The sequence below is a fragment of the Notolabrus celidotus genome, chromosome 4 (genome assembly GCF_009762535.1).
Source record: "Notolabrus celidotus isolate fNotCel1 chromosome 4, fNotCel1.pri, whole genome shotgun sequence".
NCBI classification, from domain to species: Eukaryota; Metazoa; Chordata; class Actinopteri; order Labriformes; family Labridae; genus Notolabrus; species Notolabrus celidotus.
In genome coordinates this window covers 7756085-7778904 of record NC_048275.1, presented here as the reverse complement: position 1 = coordinate 7778904, position 22820 = coordinate 7756085, and the positions used below count along the sequence as shown (strand labels likewise).

The 22820-nt window shown below is 41.6% G+C and overlaps 1 protein-coding gene across 1 annotated transcript in view; it reads right to left on the bottom strand.

Moving 5' to 3' along the window:
• Window positions 1-109: 109 nt before the first annotated feature.
• slc35f3b (solute carrier family 35 member F3b) overlaps window positions 110-22820 on the bottom strand; it is a 112485-nt gene continuing 89774 nt past the window's right edge. The window contains exons 6-10 of the mRNA XM_034682770.1: window positions 17283-17502; window positions 9699-9824; window positions 7469-7661; window positions 7278-7367; window positions 110-4986 (exon numbers count right to left, since the gene is read on the bottom strand). Coding sequence (XP_034538661.1) covers window positions 4745-4986; window positions 7278-7367; window positions 7469-7661; window positions 9699-9824; window positions 17283-17502 — 871 coding nt within the window. The 3' untranslated portion in view covers window positions 110-4744. The remainder of the gene's footprint in view (window positions 4987-7277; window positions 7368-7468; window positions 7662-9698; window positions 9825-17282; window positions 17503-22820) is intronic.

Here is a 22820-nt window from a genome sequence, read left to right as displayed (position 1 = left end):
AATGTCATATTAATATATTTATACTGTTTGTTGAAGCCCTCATGCAGCCTGCAGTTATTTTCATTTTATTAACACAAAGTCGAGAAGAAAACAAAGCTGGACAAAGAAATGTATTGAAAAGAAATCTTTTATATAGTACATGTGATTACACCTGAAGACACCCAGCAGTAAATCTAATAAACTCATCTTTTATTAACGCTCTAAATATCTCTTCCTCAAATGTGATAATCATATGTTGCATCTCAGTGTAAAAATCATCATTCCTTACAAAGGTTTACATTTATGTCTAGCAATAATTCCAGAGGAATACATTATAATTATTTATTGTCATAAAGAATGACAATGGGAAACAGTGCTGATGTATTCTATTGCAAAGACAGAAAGAAAAGGCAGTGAAGTGGACCTGTCAGCTGAATCTGCTCGTACAGTATGTGCATGCTCCTCCTGCAGATGTCACTCACCGTCCCCTCAGAGTTAGTAAGCAAACAAATGCAAAAACAAAAAAAGTAGTAGAAAAGTAGTCCAGAAAGATGCTGTGAGAGATCTCTCACTGAAAAAAAAAATGCAACTCAGTCTGATGAGTCGTAACAAAGAGTCTGTCTGCAGCAGTCTGTGGCGGCACTGTAAAAATCAGATAGCGAGCGTGTGTGTGTGGTCGAGTGATGTTCATACATTCACAACAAGGCAGAGTTTCCACCGGTCAGTCTACAAGGCGTGGCCTCTTTTCTCTCTCGGGTTCATCTCTGTTGACTTTAATTTGAAGAAGACAGATTGTTGATAAAAGATACAGGTGGTCAGATATCATCATATTCACATAATGACCATTTGCTTCTGATGTCACACTCAGGATGGGAAGCTCAGATGAGTTATCCAAATCTATTAAAGTAGGGACTCAAAACCTCCTGAAACAACTTTAGGGATGCACGATATTATCGGCATATTATTGGTATCGGCTGATATTGGCTTTAAAATTAACTATCGGATATCGGCCAACACGCCGATATAATTAACTGATAAAATAATGGGCTGCTGCACACATGTTGGGCTCATGTTTTAAAGGTGACATATTATGCTCTTTTTCATCAATATTATTGGTCTAAGAGGTCCCCAAAACATGTCTTTAAAGTTTATTGCTCAAAAAACACTTTGAAATCAGATTTTGGTCTGCCTGTAAACCCCTCTTTTTCAGCCCTGCTCAGAACAGGCTGTTTTCTGTGTCTGTGCCTTTAAATGAGAATGAGCTCTCTGACCACGCCCCATCAGGAAGTGGATGTGACCTTGGCTGTCCAGCACGTTGATCTAATGTTTACATGTTGGCTGAATATACACGGCTGCTCACAGACCCACGTTACTTCAACCCTCTGAACCTGATCCAGAATCTGATCCTGACGGAGAGGCGCCTGCAGCAGGACCTTTCTGAACCATTGGTCACAGATTTAGTGTATCTTGTTGTTTTATTTATCAGTATGTCGACATGTGTCTTGGTACACAGTGACAAACATGTAGCTATGTGGCTATGCTAACTAGTGCTGGCACTTTTCCATGATAAATAAAAATCATCCACTAGATCTTCAAATCTGCAGACGTGGGGAGTAAAATCGACCTTTGTGTTTATTAAGACAGCCTACAACTAGCATGCCTCCCTCCTAAGCTCCTTGTTAGCACACACGTGTGCAGGTAATGAAAAACAGAGGAGTTGAGTTGTATTTTATACAGTCTATGGGCTGAACAAGCTCCGAGCTCTGACTTCCGTTACAGACCGGATGTCGTTGTGACGTATGAAAAACACTGAAAACTGAAACAGCTCGTTTCACACACATTTACAGAAAGGTGGAGAAATCAGAACAGGGGCAGAATGGATTCTTTTCATTTTCTGGGGGTTTGTAGACAGGGACACATATTTAGATAGAGAACCATTAAAAAGTCGATTTTGCATGATATGTCACCTTTCAGTTAAATTTGAATTTAAGCAGCAGTCTGTAAGGTACATGTAGCTGACTAATTTAGGCACATTTACTGTCAAAGAGTAAACCATTTAATTTAATTTGGGTTTAACTGCTGTCCAGTTGCACTTTTCACATGTTCCCTGTGAACAGAGGTTATGTTTACTCACTATGTCAAATGTGAAATTGGCCAAATTTGCCCTGGTTGTTGGTATTGTTATGATTTTCTCAGGGAGAGCATCATGCAAGTTTTAAGTAGGATGTCTCTTTTTGTATTCATTTTGTTTGAAAGCAGTTGTCATACATAAATATGCAGTTTTAAGTATTTTTCTTATTTTGCACAAGAAATGACTATTACATAACAAATGTGATAAAAGTATCACCATAACACTGTACGCTAATTCCAACACAGAAGATGATTGATGATCTCTGCAATTAGGTGTGCGGAAAAAAATATTGGTATCGGCTAAATGAGTTGTAAAATATCGGCATATCGGATATCGGAAAAAAAATCCAATATCGTGCATCCCTAGAAACAACACATTTGATAGCCTGTCAGCTTCAGTAGCTTATATTAGCGTTCAGCCACTTCAGACATTACCATTTGGTGCATGAAACAATGTAAAAGGCATCAATTCTGAACTAACATCAATGCTAGCTAATGCTAACTATGGACTTGTTAAAAGCTAGCTGTTGCATAACAGTTATCAAAAGGATGATCAGCCCTGTTGTTTCTTGAAATATGACCTTCAGATTGTTGCTATAAATTGTCCTCAAGGAGTGAAATATTTACTAATTACTACTACTGTACCAGCTGTGGTGGTGGTGCACTGATTAGTGTTATCATCCCACAGCAGGAAGGTTCCTGGTTTAAACCCCTCAAGTCAGGCAGGAGCCTCTCTGTGTGGAGCTTGCATGTCCTCCCTGTGTTAATTGGTGACTTTGAATGCCCGTAGGTTTGCATGACTGGTTGTTTGTCTCTGTATGTTAGCCCTGTGATTGAGTGGCGGCCACACGGTGTAACCCGCCTCTCGCCCAGAGACGTCTGTGATTGGCTGCAGCCTCCCTGTGAGTGTTACAGCTGTTCTCGATGTCCTTCTGTTGTGTCTCTAGCCCTTCAGGTGATAGTAGTTGTAAACTTTGTGTCTTACACCTCCCATACAGGGACTTAGTGTTGTTTTGTTTCATGAGTTTTGTCCTTAGTTGTTGAATGTTTTAGTGTACCCTGTGTATCCATTAATAATAAATCCCATGGATTTGAGTGTTTTAGGTGTTTTAAGGGTTTTATTATAGTCCGGTTGTGGGTTTCTGTTGTTTGTCCCATAGGGCTGAAACACTATGTTGATATGATTTGTAATCCTGAAGCACAGCAGTATGACAGTCATAACAGCGTTGCAGCTTCCCACCCTGAGCATGATGTCAGGAAGAAAGGCCGCCATGTGAATATGATGAATTCTTTTGTGTCAGCGTACCCGTCCTGAAGCCTCAGTTGAAGATAGCTTTCATCTTTTGTCTGTTACCTCTTCAGGAAAGAAAACAATTTAACTGATAAATGCAGCAAATTACTCCATGTTCCAGCCAAAAAACATTAGATGTAATTTGAATTCAAAGGGCGGCTCAGCAACAGCTGTGAGTGAAGTTGTTAAAGGGGTTTTTCACGAGGCTGTCTCTTATACGAGAAGCCGTTAGTGCTTTTAGTCCATCCACAGACCGGGACACCTGAAGCATTAAATGAGAGAGTGGGTATAGATTCAAACAGGCGCTTAAAGTCACAGTTAATACTATTCAAAGTACAATGCATATAAATACATGTAAAACCTGTATTGCTTGGTTAATAAACTTGTCTGTTGCCGCCTGCGTCTTGGTTAGAGAATATGTCGGGCTTCATGGACCGACTAAAAGCACTCCTCGATAAACAAATCTCAGCCCTCTCATGCATTGATAACTTATGCAACAGAGATACTGGTGTTAAATGTATCGTGACTCATCTGTGGGCCTGAGCAATGGGTGTCAGCGTTGACATAGTGGGAGTTTAGCCACAGGAAAACACATAACCACAGGAGGGGGGGGGCTAATCAGTGTGATCGACAAAGACCTGACCTCTTCTCTCAGGAGGAACAGAGTGAGGCGTTGTGAAAGCTTGAATTTGATCCTCAGATGTCCAGACAGGTCCCTTCACGCCAGATGAGCCCATCAGGTCCACAACTCCAGGACACTGGAGGTGTGAAAAAACAGCTATGTACAGTGCATGAAAGGCAGGTATTTGTCATTAAGTTAAACCTGAAGGCAGCCTCTGTTGACCTTTCTTTTGTTTTCAGGCATTCAGCATTTTAGGCATTCTTCTTTGGATCTTAAAGGTGTGTAAATGTGTACAACAGCAAGTCCACACGGTGTATGTCTTTTCTTTTTTTTTCTTCTCAGGGCTGAAAAAATCAGGCAAGTTGGCAAGTCTTCCCAGGCTTGAGGATATGGTGAATGGAATGATTAAGAGGTAAAGCAAAATCCAAACATGATTGGATCAGTTTCAGCTGATCTCTTTTTTTTTCTGTGAAGTAGGATTTCAATGATATGAGTCCATGCACCAGCTCGGATCACTTCTGAGTGTTACAGACGCCAAATGAATGACGCTCTGTTCCTCTTCCTTCTCTTCCCTTTGGCTGATGTGAAACTGATCAGAGAACAGTCTGCAATGTTGTTTTCTCTCAGTGCTGCAGGTCAAACGTCCTGACATCAACACGCCGAGAGCTTAAAGTGTCTCTCTCCCTGCGTTTGTCTTTTTGCTTTTAAGATACTTCTTGGAGTCAGTGTGCAAATGTAGACATGGAGGTTCTGGCTCTGCCTCTCCAGTTGAGCCCTGTGGTGGCCCCGGCCTCGGCGCTGCTCTCTGCTGGTTCGTCACGTTTGCGCAGCTTTGTGCTGAGCTGGATGATGCACTGGTCCCAGTCCTCTGGTAACAGCAGCATGAGGAAACCCAGACAGATGATGAAGACAGCGATGAGGCGCACTGTGTTGAAATGAATTTCACATGTGTAGAGGTCCACCACTGGAAGATAACAAGAATCAATGTTAGTACTGAAGTCTTGTTGTGTCTTTGGGAGATTTTTGCATCAGAATACTGAGCCTGCCACTCTTTGTCTTTACAGCTGCTGTGAGGAGCTTTCATCTAAACAGAGTGAAATGAACATTGATGCCTTTTCATGATGTTACCAAACCATCAGTGACTAATTGATTCATTGATTATGAATGTCTGAATGAATGTAATCGCTGCCTCAGGTAGATTATCAGAAAATGCAGTTGCCAAGACGGCCTTTCTTTACATTCTCCATGACAAAGATAACTAATGAGTGATATGTGTCACTGTTGAAAGAAAGCAGGACGACATTTTTATCAGAGGAAACTAGGGATGCACCGATCCCACTTTTTAGTTCCCGATACTGATATCGATACCTGGGCTTTGGTATCTGCCGATACAGATACTAGCCGATCCGATCCTGGTATGGATTTGACAATCTCTATTCCTTAATGTGAGGACAGAATCATGTTTTGGCAACATCAGGCTTTTCTGACTTGATGGTGAACTGTACCTGGGTTCCAAGTGCTAAACCAGAGGCTGGAATCCCTTCATTTCAAGGATCAGGACCAATTCAATCCAATAACCTGTCCGTTTTTTCACACTTTGCAAAGAAGGAAGAAACCTTCTATTAATGGATTCAGTCGGCAACAGCTGACATAAACTTCTTCCTTTGGGCTTCCATTATATTTTTCAGCGTGACTGCCATCCGTCGAAACATTACAGCTGCACATGTTGCAACTTTCCGGCGGAGTTGTTAGCAAAAGAAGTGTGACATGCAGCTAAACTGCAGAGCCTCTGTAGTTATCCTCCATCATGCTCCACTGGGCAAAAATGCACAGACCAGCCGGCGCTGATGACCTAGGAGACGCACATGGCTGTGTAAACACAGAAAAGCATAGAACTGAGATGAATAGATCTGCCATATGGATCAGCACTATATATCGGCCCCTTGTCACCAATATCTGATCTAGCTTTTTGAGTCCGATCTAGCCGATATCAGATACCAGGATCGAATCTGTGCATCCCTAGAGGAAACTATTGGCCCTTATCCACTATACAGTTCCAGCCCTACTCGACTCGACTTGGCTCTGCTTGACACGACTCAGATTGGGTACCTTTTCCACCAGCCCGAGTACCGACTCACGGTGGGTGGGGTCATCATAACACAGCTGCGCGAAACTGCGTTCACTTCATTATGAACGCGACATAAACACAACAATCACAAACAATGGAGGGCATGGAAGCAATAGTGTACTTGCTGCTCGGTCTGTGGCTTTTTGTTGCAGGCCGAGCGTACAGTAATAACGTTACAGTACTGATGTCCGTCCATCCATCCATCCATCTTCTTCTTCTTCTTCTTCCGCTTATCTGGGTCCGAGTCGCGGGGGCAGCAGCCTCAGCAGGGAAGCCCAGACACTCCTCTCCCCGGCCACTTCCACCAACATCCTGAACAGATGCCCGAACCACCTCATCTGGCTCCTCTCGATCCGGAGGAGCTGGATGAGGTGGTTTTGATTCCTATGTTGGGCGCAGCGCTCATGACTCTTCGGTGAAGACATTCTCTGACCAATCAGTGGCCGGCAGTCCGTCGACGTCACCTTTTAGTATCGGCTCAGCTCGCTTGGAACCAGAGCAGAGCAGGTACGAAAAACTGGTATCTGACACGATGTACCGCGCCCGTGGAAACACAACACAAACCGAGTAGAGTAGGGCTAAGACGGACCGGTGGAAAAGGGCCATATGACAAATATTAAACCCAAGATCTGCAAAGAGGTGAGAGGGAGCATAGGGGGCGCCAAAATGTACAATAATAATTTCAAAAGTCTGCGTCATGCTTAGACCTCAGACCTGACACCATGATGTTAATTAGTTGCAGGCTTGCAGCCACAGCCTTTCAAGGATGTCTTGCCTTTTTAACAAAGTGTTTATCCGATGAAGGTCTAGGATAAGAAGCAATGCTTTTGCAAGTTAGGCAGTGTGCAAGAGTTTTGCATTTTTGTATCCTCACCGGCACACCTGTCCTTTGAAACCATCAGCCTGTAATCATCACACAGCACTTAAATCCTTACCTTCTGTCTGCATTATGCTGTAATGGCTTAACAGGCTTTACATGATTAATTTAAATGATAAAAAGCTAACTTTTAGTCTGTAAGGAAACTTTTTCAATTCAGAGGACTTTAGTTCCATTACGTATTAAATGCTGACCACATCTAAAAAGTTATTCAATTAAATTATGTGTGCAAGAAAGCCAAGACACTTACTGGCATTCACAGGGACACTTAAGACAATGCCAAGGGAGATTAATGTTGGGTATGTTATGGCAATGCCAAAGTTCACCAGGACGTTGAAAGCTGTGAAAAGATGCACAAAGAAGCAGAAAGTTAATTAGTTATATGATCATTACTGTACTCATTTAATTCTTAGTTATTCTCCATATTTTGTCTTTCCATACCAAAGAGCAGGCCTGCAACTCCACAGAGGTAGGCCCAGGGGATGTCTGCAGGAGAGCCGATGTACTCCACATGTGTAAAATACAGGATGACTGGCACAAAGCTGATGAAAACAAAGTTGGCGCTTCCAACGATGCTCAGAAAGAGCGCAGCCTCTCCGAATTTGGCACTGCCCAGGACCATCTTGAAGAGCACCTGAGGATAAACAGGGAGGAGGTGGATGAGTGAAAAAAAATCTGCCCCCTCATGGAGCAGAAGAATAATGCAGAGGCTGCACCTGCCAAGCACCTGTCATGTCTCTGGCAAAGGGCCGCTTCTGTCTGTTTATCACATTAGGCCGTACAGACAGCAGGGCAGTGAGGAGCACAGCACCGTCAAAATAAAAGCTCTCTGTCCCGTGACCTTTTTGATCAGGACATCACAGCCTGAGGCTCGGCAAACCAAACACTCGCATATCACACGTTTCTGTCAGCTTTCATGGCATAATCTGCTCCTGTCTAATGCGACATGGTTATATAACCAGAAGGGAGCTGGTGAGACAACTTTGAAGATAACACACTCAGTTGGTTACAACTGAAAAAGCATGCTCAATTCCTGCTCTATGGTGATGTTAAAATCTGCAGGAGGGTTAAAAAGATCACACTTCCATGAGGACTAATACAAAAAAAGTTAAACTACTAGAAGAGTTCATCTAAGATCTGCAAAGTGGTCTTAACCTAACAGCTTGAGATTGATTGCATCTGCCTCCACCCACGCACTGGACATACATACTGTACATCATTTACTGTCTGTAAAGACGGATCACACACCTACTCCTGCAGTACAAAAGTGATGCCAAAGCACCCCCTGATGGGTGCTAACATACAGCACAGGGTCAGAGTATGTGCAGTAGGAATTGGCTGGGAGAGCAGCAGTGATGATTTATGTGTTGATATTCCTCTCACTGTTCTATCTGTACTTTGCAAAACTTGTGCACACAGCACCACAGGAGTCAACTGAGCTGTCAATCAAGATGTTAAACCTCATTTCTAGCATACAATAACTCTTCAGAACTTAAATTCTTTAGGGAAATGAATACAGACATGAATCAACATCATAAAAATGAACTATAATGACACAAAACATGTTGGAGAACATTCTTTTTAAAATGATGTGCTCTATATTATCTATAAAAATACTGTTAAATCTCCAAAATAAGATATTTCCTTTCCCCCTCCCATCTGTCCAAAGTCATCCATGCTTTTATTTTTTCTCGTCTAGATTATTGTAATGCACTTTAACAGGTATCAGTCAGAGCTCCCTCCACAGACTCCAACAGCTAGTTCAAAATGCAGCCGCTGGGATTTTAACAGGCACATCAAAAATATCAACACATCACTCCTGTCCTCGCCAGCTTACATTGACAGACAGTTTTTTATCGTGTTGATTTTAAGATCTTATTGATTACTTTTAAAATGTTAAATGGACAGGCCCCAAACTATTTAAGCGACCTTTTAACCTCCTCTGTGCCTGGGTGGCCCCTCAGGTCTGTGAATGCATCTCTGCTGGTTGTGCCAAGATCCTGCCTTAGAGCAAAAGGGGACCGGGCCTTTTCAATCAGAGCTCCACGTTTGTGGAACACCCTGCCACTAACATAAGCCAGTCCACAACCTTAACTGCTTTTACATCCTCACTAAAAACCTTTTTATATAAGAAGGCATTTCTCCACCCCTAATTCTTGATTTTGCTCTGCATTCAGATGTCTTGTTTTCCTTCTGTCTTTTTCTCTCCCCTGTTTGCACTGCTTTTTATGCTTTGTAATTCTCTGTTTTTTTTGCTGTGAAGCACTTTGTAACCTTGTTCAGAAAAGTGCTATATAAATAAAGTTTATTATTATTGTTATTATATTAAATGTATATTTTGCACATGTCTCTCCTGTTATCATGAAGGATGCAAGCTTTCTAGGCTAGCTACACTGCAACTAGTCAGTAGTGGAGGATCACTTTGAGGAAGCTGTCACATTGTCCATCTTCTTTTACAGCCTGTGCAACATTTGTTGTGTTGGAATAATCACACTTTCATTCTGTTGTCAATTCCCTACCTTCTTCAGGAGCATGACACTCGTCGAGGTGCCATATATAAGATATAAAAAAATATTCATGGTCTGTCTAGCTTGTAATAAAATAAGATTAAGATGGAAGTGTGCAAATTAAGTAGAAAGATTCTTCAAGTCTGTCACATTCAAGGAAATACCTTGTAAAGTGCTGACATTGAGGCAGAGGCCACGACCAAAGTAATACCGATGACCGAGTGGCTGTGGAATCCATCAGCGTAGGTCATCATTACAATGCCTGCTATGGCCAAGATAGCAGCTACGATCTGTGGAGAGAGACAAAGAGAGAGACAGAGAGAGAGAGAGAGAGGGGAAGATCAGTGAATGACGGATGGTCGACATGCTGCTCGCAGTGCGGTGATAAAGACGCCCGAGCCCTCACTGCTGTGCGGGGACACAGCAGGCACACATGGCCATCACTCGCAGAAATCACAAGCCTTACAGGACACGGCTTGTAATGATATAATTAATCTGTGGGTTTTCTTTTATAGGCAGCATCTACAGGCAATCACGAGCATGTAAACACACTCTGAAGGAAACCAAAGATTCACAGTGCATGTGCTTCCAGGACAGGACAGGCAGCCTCTACAGGGCTGGCGTGACTGTCTGACATTGATTTTTGTGACACTGCCATCATGTTTACAAACCAAACGCCTTCTTCTGTCAAACAACCCACCACCCCCTACCTCGTACTCCCAGCCCCTACTCTCCATCTTTGCCATTCTCACAGCCTTCAAAAGGTGCCAAACCATCTCATTTATCCCACTCCACCACAATTCAGCCTTGAAGAATCGGTGCCAGAATCCTTCACCTCAGCTAAAAAGGATAGTTCAGATATTTTGCAGTGGGGTTGCATGAGTTATGTATTTATTCAGAAAGGTTTTATCTCCAGTAGATGGTTGAGAGTACCACCTTTTTTGGAGGAGCCAGCTGGAGGAAGGACATGGAACATACACTATGTACAACAAGACAGGTTTTTGAGCAAGATGCCACTTGCAAATAAAGTAGGTAGATTAAAGCTCCTCCAATTTTGGTGCCTCCTGTGGACAAAGCAGTTCTTCTTCTCTCTTCTAATCTTGTTCACTTTGTATAAAAGTACTTTATTGGCAGAAATCTCATCCTACTGTCTTTTAAAAGTAAAATGTATCACTCATTAAGAATCATTGCTGTAAAAACGTGAGGAAAAGACTACTTTGGCAATGTGCAGTGAATGGTCTGATACCTACCCCCTACCAGAACCCCAGCAGTTTCAAGCATCAAGAGAAACGATATAAATATAATAATTCTTATTGCTGTTAGTCTGTGATGCTTCTATAGGTCATGAAGGGACATCACTGTTAGTTCCAGCTTGTTTCATAACCAGCAAAAAAATTCTCACAGGAGCTTTAAGTGTAGGTTTTATGTTCTGATATTTCCACAGCTTCACTCACAGTCAGCTTCTATGATTACATGTTTTCTAACTTACATTCGAAAGCTGCACTGAATCAAATTAGCTGTCAGAGTAAGCAATACAAAGAAAAGACAACAAACAACAATATGAAAGAAACAAAGAATGCCCTTAAAGATAAAGACAAAATGATACTTTTAAGATCCAGAGTACACATCAGATAACTTTAGCAGATTAGACGGACCAGATGAGAGATCAGGAAAACGTCTGTGCTTGTTCAGTGAGTTGTTTGATTTCTTTATTTACCACTCTCTCCTCTGACTGTTTGCTACAGCAGTGCCTCTCAGCAAGTTCCTGAGAGGCCTTCATTATGGTGGTTTAACACAGTCCCGATGTTTACATCAAGCACAGCAAGCCACAGATGTCTGAAGGAAATATCACTACAAGAACATGGTGACGTGCGCTGTAATCAGGGATATCTTTATCAGAGTAGTTCATAAACGGAGCGACCGCGGGGATTAGAGTTTGAATTAGGGTTAGGGTTAAGGTTTAGATTAGGGTTAGGGTTTGGTTAGGGTTAGGGTTTGGATTAGGATTAGGGTTAGGGTTAGGGTTTGGATTAGGGTTAGGGTTAGGGTTTGGATTAGGGTTAGGGTTTGGGTTTGAATTAGGGTTAGGGTAAGGGTTAGGATTAGGGTTAGGGTTTGGATTAGGGTAAGGGTTAGGGTTTGAATTGGGGTTAGGGTTTGGATTAGGGTTAGGGTTTGGATTAGGGTTAGGGTTTGGATTAGGGTTAGGGTTTGAATTGGGGTTAGGGTTTGGATTAGGGTTAGGGTTAGGGTTTGGATTAGGGTTAGGGTTTGGATTAGGGTTAGGGTTAGGGTTAGGGTTAGGGTTAGGGTTTGGATTAGGGTAAGGGTTAGGGTTTGAATTGGGGTTAGGGTTTGGATTAGGGTTAGGGTTTGGATTAGGGTTAGGGTTTGGATTAGGGTTAGGATTAGGGTTAGGGTTAGGGTTTGGATTAGGGTTAGGGTTAGGATTAGGGTTAGGGTTTGGATTAGGGTAAGGGTTAGGGTTTGAATTGGGGTTAGGGTTTGGATTAGGGTTAGGGTTTGGATTAGGGTTAGGGTAAGGGTTTGGATTAGGGTTAGGGTTAGGGTTTGGATTAGGGTTAGGGTTAGGGTTAGGGTTAGGGTTTGGAGTAGGGTTAGGGTTAGGGTTAGGGTTTGGAGTAGGGTTAGGGTTAGGGTTAGGGTTTGGAGTAGGGTTAGGGTTAGGGTTTGAATTAGGGTTAGGGTTAGGGTTTGAATTAGGGTTAGGGTTTGGATTAGGGTTAGGGTTTGAATTAGCGTTAGGGTTAGGGTTTGAATTAGGGTTAGGGTTAGGGTTTGAATTAGGGTTAGGGTTTGGATTAGGGTTAGGATTAGGGTTAGGGTTAGGGTTTGAATTAGGGTTAGGGTTAGGGTTTGAATTAGGGTTAGGGTTAGGGTTTGAATTAGGGTTAGGGTTAGGGTTAGGGTTAGGGTTTGGATTAGGGTTAGGGTTAGGGTTTGGATTAGGGTTTGGTTTAGGGTTTGGATTAGGGTTAGGGTTTGGATTAGGGTTAGGGTTTGGATTAGGGTTTGGTTTAGGGTTTGGATTAGGGTTAGGGTTTGGATTAGTGTACCTTAATCATAACCCTAACCCTAACCCTATTCATAACCCTAATCCTATTCATAACCCTAACCCTTCTCATAACCCTAACCCTGTGCATAACCCTAATCATCATCCTATGAGTAGAGTGCTGTGTGCTGTCCTCGGTGCAGCTGACAATTTTGAACTCGACAAGCAACATGTTGCCTTTTATGGCCTCTCTTGGATCAACCAGTGAGAATATGTTTTTTTTATTGATAAGTAGGAGAGAAAATATATCAGCTGTTTTACAGTTATGAATTTGACTATCAGAAGGGCCCCTTGAGGACGCTTAGCCCCCTTTGCGCTGAGAGTCTGGCTCCGCCCCTGGAGTAGCTTGAAAAACAGATGAACAATATTTTTAAGATCTCTAAAAAAATATGGCTTGGTTTCAGAGTGTGAAAAGAGTGCTGCATGTGTACAAGTAAGAACAGTTGTTCACAGTTATTTAAAAATAGCTGAGTATGATTACAAAGGACAGCAATGTAAAGAACACTTGTGCTAAATCATTTTTAACCTTTTTAAGTGGCTGAAATGCAACTCGCTGGAGACCCCGTCCACAGCAGTGCACAAGTTGATTTCCATGTCTGTACTGTGGCTGGCTTATCCAAACAGGACCTGGGCTGACTTACATATAATGGAGGAAATACACTGACTAAGTACCTCATACAACCCCACTTCACAATATCTGAACTTTCCCTTTAATAGTGTGAACGTTAGCGCTTATTTTCAATGCAGGTCAAAGAGACATATTGAAATCTATATGGCAACCAGAAAGCTCTGCTTTGAGCAGCCTGAATGCACAAGCATGCACCTTTTCAGACTCAAGAGGTTCCTAAGTAGGGACATGTAGAGTCACAGAAAAAGGCTGGTTTATAGAAAGTAAGGCTGAGAAAATATATTTAAACGTACAATACATTGTCAGTAATTTGTTTTCAGTCAAACTCCTTCCAATCCACCCATCCACCATCATTCTCCATCCTGCATCTTGTCACAGTTGCAGATGCAGTCATACAAATTATATTTTCTGTTGGTCCAACGTTTGGCTAAAGTGTATTTTGCACCATATGTTTACATTGCTTAGCTTCCATCTCCTGTTGGTTTCTGCAAACAGGGCCATGCTGGCTTCTACTGATTGTTTAATAAGTACCTTATACAACCCCAGTCGAGGAAACCTGAATCCCACCTTGGATACATTTGCAGCACATGCCTTTGCTAAATGTGTGTTGTGTGTGGGGCTGATGAATAGGGACAGGGCACAGTCCAGCTGAGTGGATTAGCGCAGCATTAAGGAGGTGTCAGGAAGATAAATGAGCTGTGTGTTTTTGCCCGGACAAAGCCCCGAAGCACTTTTGGCAAAATGGCTCTTTCTGCACTGCAGGCGGCCCGTCAGTCACTGAAACACCTTTCACTTTCTGCAGGACCATTTGCTTACAAGGTCAGCGACCTGGCATGCGGTGCTGTTTCAGTTCCTCGAGATGGTTCTGCACAATGCGGGAAAAGGATCATGACACCTGCACACAGAGTAGCTTATGTGATTACAGTGTTATTACAGCAGTATGACGATTTGGATTAAGCTGCATCTAACTCCCTTTATGACTGAGAGATCCAGCCACAAATCCCAAATAAACCAACACTGTCCTCCGTTTATTTAATAAGCTCCCAACCTGCTCTAATGCTGCTGTTGCAACCACACTGAGCCAATAATATTCCCATATTTTTATGCAAACAATATCACCAGCACATCACTGTTGACAGTAACGATTCAGCATTCCCAAACCCATCTTTTTCTCTCCGCTACTTTACTTTCATGACAAACTCATCCACGATCCCCTGCATTGCTGCATACATCCAAACACTGCAATCCCCACCACCAAGAGAGAGAGAGAGAGAGAGAGAAAGAGAGAGAGAGAAGCTGGGGGTGGAGAGAGATAGAGAGAGAGTGAGAGAGCAGGAATATTACAGTATTTGTCTCTCACTGAGGCCGTTCATCGCAGATAATGGAGGTGGGGAGTAGGGGCACGCACGAGGGAGTAGATGGAATGGTTGGGAGTGTGTGACGGAAACAAACGGGGGGAAATTCATTCTGCAGCGTGCAGGACGGCTGCAGATATGAAGGCATGAAGGCATCTGAGGAGAGGAGATACCTCAATTCACAGAGCTGAACCCTCTCACTCTGCTGCTTTTCTCTCCTCATGCAGAAAGAATCAGTGACAAACATGCAAACAAACAGACACACACACACAAACACACACACCAGGAGGTATATTTGAATGACACGGTGAGCACTGGTGGGAAATCACGCTGTCACAGGTAAATCCACTCCAACGCGCCGTGTGTAGCTCACAGTCAACTGGAAATTCAGTCAGAGCAAAGAAATACATATCATCACCATTCCTTTGGGAGGGATATACTCTGAATTCTCTCTTTATGTTTGAACTCCGGCACAGTAGTCAGAATAAGCACTCTCTGAGGAGCAGCTCTTTGAGGTTGGCGGTAGAAATGAGTCCCCCCGTACTTATGCTGCTATTTTTGATTATTAAAATTACTCTGCAGAAAATGATATGATCTCAGAAGTGTGTAAATTTGTGCACATAAAAATAACTTGTGCAGACAAAAAGAAAATCATCCCCTTATGGGACCAAATGGGCTCCGTAGGATGAAACAACATGCTGAAAGACTCACTCCAGAGGTTATTTCAACCCTTTACATTATTCTATTTTTAGACATACTGTATATTCTAAAAAAAGGAAAGGCAAAGGCACTTTGATTTTACATGAAACAGAAAATGAGTTCTAACATTGCTGTTTCTCATTTTTGGAAAATCTTCATAACACTTTGTTTCCCTAAAACCCTAAAAGAACTCTCATCTACTGCACATGGTCTAAACTTTTTTAAAAGGTTTAATCTACACTTGACTATACAGCTAAGAAGGTGGACTGGAGCTATACATCCCCTGCTTTAGTGCACACACAGAGAGGGACGGTGAAGCCTAAAGGCACCTGAAGGTTATATTGTTATCTCCTGCTACACAGTCAGCCTCTGCAGCAGCACTGTAAGGTACAGTCACATACTGGTGAGTCAATACATGAGGTGGTATCGACTGTATGTGTTTAATGCAAATGGAGAAAGAAGCACAGATACATGACACAGGCAAAAATATTCAGCACATCAAACAGTTTTAGTGTTTGCTTATAATTGAAAAGCTGTGACCTCTCAAAGGCAAAGAGATGATTGACAGAACAGAGAGGAAGAAGAGACACACCTCTGCTACACACAAATCTGAAATCTACTAGGTTCAGTTCAGTTCTCTAATCTTTTTTCTTTTTACTATTTTTCTCTCTCCGTAGAATAGACTGCATATGGTCACTGTGGTGTCACCTATCGGTTTCAATATGGTGCCATTTTTGAAATGCTGACCTCTTAATAACTTCACATTCATCTAACAACCAGCAAAGAGGAGGAACTGAGGCCATGGCCCAGCTGCAACACTCACAGCTACACCTCTAATTACAGCTAATATGCATAACTCTTAGCTTCTTTGCACCATGCAGTACACATGTTTAGTTCTGCTGTAAAAATGGACACTTTAATATGGGCTGTTACAGGGTCCCCCTGGATTCTGGAGGCAGCCCCAAGTGGACACTTGAGGAACTGCAGTTTTTTGCACTCCTGTCTGCAGGAGTTGATAGCCTAGTTTCTGATCTCCGGCCGATTTCTCAAAGGGGCCAAGCTGACAAGGAACCCCGTTGGTCATACACTTACTGTACAGGTCAGGACAGGTACCTCATACAACCCCACTTCCAAACTGGAACTATCCCTTTAAAGCTGCTGTTGGTAGGAATGGTGTATAAAACTGTACTTTTTTTCTGCTGGGTTTGGAGAAAAGGTCATAATGCCCATTGGTACTCATCGGTAAGTGAAGTAATTTGAGATTATGGCGAAATCTCTGTGTTTTCCAATGCCTTTGTATCAAGCAATGTTATTATTCCCCTCTTTCCCGCTATCACGGACCAATCAGAGCTACTCCCCGACACTGTGTCCTGATTGGTCGAGGGGCAGCCCCACTATGTCGCCCTGATTGGCTGGGAAGCCACTCCTTCCTCATAGAACGCGCACAACAATCTTTTGTGGGCGGGGTTACGGGTGGTGAGAGGAAATCTGGTGAGGAGGGGTAGTGTTGACATTCAAAGTCTCTCTCCAAATGTTTATATCACAACTACCAACAGCAGCTTTAACTGAATGCTGACAATCTGAGCCTGTAGCATTCAAGATACAGAGTGTTATCAACTGAAAACATGCTTCAGAGAGTAGTAGCCAAAAAACAAAAGCATCACTTTTAAGGGATGTGACAGGGGAAAGGCACATGCTCAGCACGATGTCATTAATTGGGATTTTGTTTTTGTATTTTCTGTTTTATTTTCCAAAGCAAAGACACAAAGATGAATGAACATTAAAGATTGCTGTGTCATTTGTCATTACGTAGCTTATTGCAGGTAAAAGTTGGCTTATCTGTGTCGCCCGGAGGGTAAATCATTAATTTTCATCCACTTTCCTTTTTCCGCTCTAATCAAAAACTGCAGCGGCAACGTTTTCCCTTTCAGGAGGTAAAAAAAGGGGCAGACAACAAAAAGTGAGACAAACACACACAGGCAGGTGAACTCACCCTGACCCCCATGAAGCGGTCTCTAAGTACAATCCAGGACAGCAGGAAGACGAAGGCCTTGTTACAACAGAAGAGTGCTGACACGTCTGTTGTGTTGATCTTCCTGAGGGCCTGCAGGTACAGGTAGTTGGTGAGGATCCACAGCAGGCCAAAGGGCGCCACCTTGGTGAAAAACACCTTGGGCGTTAGACCGTCGTCCCCGAAAAACCTGCAGCACTCCCTGTACAGAGACATAATGCAGAGTGTAGTGTTAGAATATTAAAAAATGTAGTACAAGCATTTAAGAGTTGAGGAGTATCATCATGGTGTGGGAGTTTTTAATCAATATTATGAATATAAATCTGAAATAATGATACCAGAGGGACCAGAGATTTTTAAACAGTGATCAGTAATGAGTGTGTAAAGTAATTCCCATTTAAACAGTCACATCTACATTGCAGTACACGTGGGAACAAACTCTACCCCACTGAAGGAACGAGTAAATATTCACTGAAATAATCAGAACACAAGGAACTGAAGTTAGAGGGGAGATAGAGTTCAGCTGTTTTCATCCATAAAACTCAAGTATTGATCTCTTCCTGAGGCCTATTTTATGATCTGTCTCTGCCAATTTGTGCTCTACAGTGTGAGTTTAACTGGGGGCAACATTAAAGCAGATACAATAAATTTATAAACACAATGCAGGAGAAATTAAATTTGAAAACACAGTAAATATATCCCTCTTTTGTTTTCCTCCCCCAGTCAGCTTCGTCCTAAGAAATCAAGCTCCATATGCGTGTTGCTGGAGGCTCATACAGTTTAATCTTTTATGAATACAGTTGGGACTCGCACAACAATCTGTTTCCAGTCCTTATGCATGTTCAAAATATCATGATGAGTCACCCTGAAAGGATTCACAGGCTGTACAAAATGAACTGCCTTCTTCTTCTTCATGTTCTTTACTGGTTCATAAAATATTCTATAGTTGGAGCCTTTAGTCATGCATTGTTTGTTATTCCTCAAAGCTGCTTTATGTCTCATGAATGTCACTGTACTGTTCCTGGACCTTTATCTCAGTAAGAAGTGCAGCATGACCTCAAATGTAATCATTTTTAAGCAAAGAAGATTATAAGACGGGGCTGTAAATGCAGTGATGTGCATTACATTGCTAATGAATTATTTGATTGAGGCTGCTCTCGTTCGCTCGTTTGCTTTGGTCTGATTAAGATAAATCAGATAAAATCTTGCAGTATTTTCCCCTTGAGTCTTTTTGAGGTCACGGTGCAGTTTTGTAAAGCGGGCCAGAGCACACACGACCATAGGACTGCCCTTACGCCATTACATCACAGCCTCCTTCTCTCACTGTAGAGGTGCTGAGTAACCAACTAATGTTAGCCAGTTCCCCTACCAAAAAAATGAGGCTGTTTTTGAAACTGCCTCGATACTAGAAGTGGGTACTGATTTGGCCAAAATTCAGTATGTAGAATGTGAACGTTCAAAATCTGCAGTATGCCAGAACTACCAGGATGTTGTACTGATTCAGGACTAGGGCTGTTTCCGATACCGCCTGCTACATACTACTTACTAAAGTAGTAGGCAGTAGGTATTGCCTACTACATACTGCTTTTGAATTTAGTATGTAGTATGACTGCTCTGTTCGATCTGTGTTGCAGTATGCTGAGCCAGACGTCACTAGATTTCCGGTTTCAGAAAGCGGAAGTAAACAACGGCGAAGCCGATAGAGAAACTGCTTCTTTAGCATCCATTTATGATTTAAAAAGTTAAGAAGGGGTTTATATGTAATTCAATAACTTTCACAGCACCCCAAAACGGATTTCCTCCTGTCAAAAAAAGAAGAGGAAAGAAAAAGCAGAACGAGTGCTGTGCATTGTGGGAAACAGTATGCGAGGCAGACTGGTCCGATGCATACTGTGAAATTTTCCCGTATCAGTAGACATCTGGGGAGTTTTGGCATACTGCAGATTTTGCTCTTGTTCACATACTACATACTGAATTTTGGCCAAATCAGTACGCACTGCTAGTATAGTAGGCGGTTTCGGAAACAGCCAATGTCTCAGTATGCATTGGACCAGTTTCCCTCACGTAATGTTTCCCACAATGCACAGCTCTAATGTGGGGGGGCAGTTTTTAGGTGATTTGAACATTATTAATTTCCATATATACCACTTCTCAACTTGTTAATTCCTACGTGGATGCTAGAGACCGTTGTTTACTTCCACTTTCCGAAACCGGAAATCCGGCACCATTGCACTGGGTCAGTGTCCAATCCAGCATACTGCAGAACAGATCCAACAGTCATACTACATACTACCTTCAAACGCAGTATGCAGTATGTAGTATTCAGTATGTACTGCATACCTCATTCGTAGGTAGTATATAGCAGGCGGTTTTGAAAACAGCCTGAGTCTCAAGTTGACTCAGAGGTCAAATGCCTCATCAAAATTTGGACAGATGAGTATATTTGTCAAATTTTGGACATTGTTAACAAAAAAACTGAAGTTTACAAACTTGTGAATCAGTGCATTAAAAAGGGGGCTGGAGACAAAGAGTAACGTTAGCTTATTGCTATTTTGTTTTCTAACTATCAGTTGTTTATTCCGGTTGCTGGGTTCATTCTCACTGTAATTGGGACTCTTATTTTGTTCCACGTCAGAGTGGGGTTGCTGCGTTCCCACAGCTCTGTCAACATGACCCAGACAAAGGAGAGAAATGTTCACAGCTTTGGAACAACTACAAATGGTGCAGGTGTAAAAGCAGCATCAATTTCTTGATCTCATATATGAAACTTTTTAAAATGCTGCTGTTTTTGTTTGGACTCATATCTCAATACAAATATAAACAGTAGAATAAAGATGAAGAAGGAGACAGCTCAGGCGTGGGATGTATACTGTGGGGTAAAACTGGAGCATTTTGACGTTTCATTATCTTCAGTAAGTGATGAAACAGCAATGCCTGGTCCACATATGAAGCTTGGGTGTATGTATGCAGAAGTTTCCAGTGGATATCTTCTTTAAATTGGCTTAACTCTGGACCTTATGCCTGTCATGAAGAGTTTTAAAGAACAAAAGGAGAAGCTGTTGATTTTAAACACTTAAATTGGATTAAAAAACCACAGTTACATAAAAGCACACACTCTAAAGCTGTTGGCCCGACAGTCAGTGTCGCACACTCTCTCTGATGTGAGAGAGGAACAAAACCGTGACATTATGTATCCGTATCAAAATACTGCAGACTTATAGATCCTGTCCACTCTCGTAACAGTGTTTTGAAATGTTACACTCCTGAATCCGGGGTCAAACTACAACATCATTACACTTTAACTGCTGCTGTTTATGTTGCTCTAGAGTTACACAGATTAGCCTGAAACCATCTGGCCCTGTGAAAGCAGTGAAGCAGCAATAAAGGAGGACTGGCAGGTAGCACAGTGAGGAGAGTGTTGCCAGATGCAAATGAGCAGGCTTTGTTCTGAATAAGCTGAGTCAGCACTAAAAAACACACTCCTCACACAGCTCTTTCATAAACACAAAGCTAATTCAGTGACAGCTACTTTCAGGTCTATCATCATTTGTATTGAGACACTGGAGGCAACAACTTTAGACCCACAGGCCTGATGCTTTAATGAGATCGCTCAGAAAGGTCAAAGCGTGCATAGAAATTCTGAGTATGAATATCTGGGAGTCTGTCTGGATCAAAACTTCACATTTAAATTTCCCATTTTACATAATAAAGACAAAAACATTTTATTTTATGCAGAAATCACACTTCTAGTGGTGCATATATATTCTCTATCCCTTACAATATACATTTTAACTCTGCAATAAACATTTATTATGTTGCCATATACATTATGTACCTCTCAATCTACATTATTTCCTGTGCTATATAAGTTTTTACAGTACAATGCACATTTTTAAAGTGTAAAACTTTTTTAATCTTGAAATTTATCTTATGTGCAATATCCATTTTCCAATGCAATATAAACCTTCACAGTGCAATACATTTGATTTAACATGACAGCTGGGATAAGTTCCAGCCCCTTGCAACCCGGAATGGGACAAGCAGTGATAGATAAGGGATGGATGGATGCAGTCTACATTATTTCCTATTAAATATAAACCTTAAGGTGTAATACACATTTTTAGAGTCCAATTTAGGTTTTAATAGTGTGACATACACTACCAATCAAAAGTTTGGACTCACCTTCTTATTTGAAACACTGTAGATTAATACTGAAGACATCAAAACTATGAAAGAACACATATGGAATTATTTAATTAACAAAAAAAGTGTTAAACAAAGCAGAATATGTTTTATATTTTAGATTCTGTAAAGTAGCCCCCTTTTTCCTTCATGACAGCTTTGCACACTCTTGGTATTCTCTCAGTCTGCTTTATGAAGTGGTCTCCTGGAATGGTTTCTAATTAACCATGAGCCTTGTCAAGAGTTCATTTGTAGAATGACTTGCCTCCTTAATGTGTTTGAGACCATCAGTTGTGTTGTTCAGAGGTAGGGTTAGTACACAATGGATAGCCCTATTTGACTACTGTTGTAATCCAGATTATGGCTAAACCATAGCATATCATAGTTTTGATGTCTCCAGTATTAAACTACAATGTTGAAAATAATTAAAATAAATAAAAACCATTGAATGAGAAGATGTGTCCAAACTTTTGAATGGTAGTGTACATTTGAGTTGAAGAGAAGTCAGCAAACTAGATATCCTTTATTGACTTTTAGTCTGGGCAAAGTAGAGTTTGGTACAGAACAGCAAAGGCCAAGTTTCAGCACTGAGCCTTGCTCAGCAAACAGCTGACTCCTCTACCATTTCAGTAGTTGTTGTGTAGTCGTGCACAAGAAGTTTATATGTTGGAGTGTGCTCCTGTTTTGCCCTTTTTATACATTTTATGGGTGCATTAAACATTTTACTTAGTAATACATATTATTTACTGTGCAACCTACTGTGCTATATACATTTTTATTGTACCACATACATTTTTACGGTGCAGTATTTCTTTATACTGTGCAATATACATTTCCAACATGCAATATAATTTATACTGTGTAATATGCACTGTCTTGCTTGAATGAAAATGTAATAAATCATCATTATTTGATTGAATGTTTGCTGTGTTACTGTGGATGTATGACTGTCGTGCACTTAAGGTAGAGCTTTCTTCATCTTGTCGTACTTTGTATGATGAAGCTTCCTCAGAAAAGGAATGGGTTAATTTTCCACTGGTCAGAAGGATTCAGTTAATTTATACAGTTTTCCTGTCTCTCCTGGATGCAGTATTTTCAGACCTTCACTCTTAATACACTAAACTGTCACTACATCCTCACATTCATCACCAGAGTCACCTTTGTGCTCATCAGTGACTCTGGGATAAGACGGTTGGTTAAATCTCTTTTTAAGAACTTCAGGTATTGATTTTGATGCTCCCTGCAGACTAAGCTGGTCTTATCGCTGATCTTGTCCTGAACGTCTGTCAGTTGTGTTTTTGATGAAAAATCTCCACCTGCTGTCTTTAAACAGTCAGG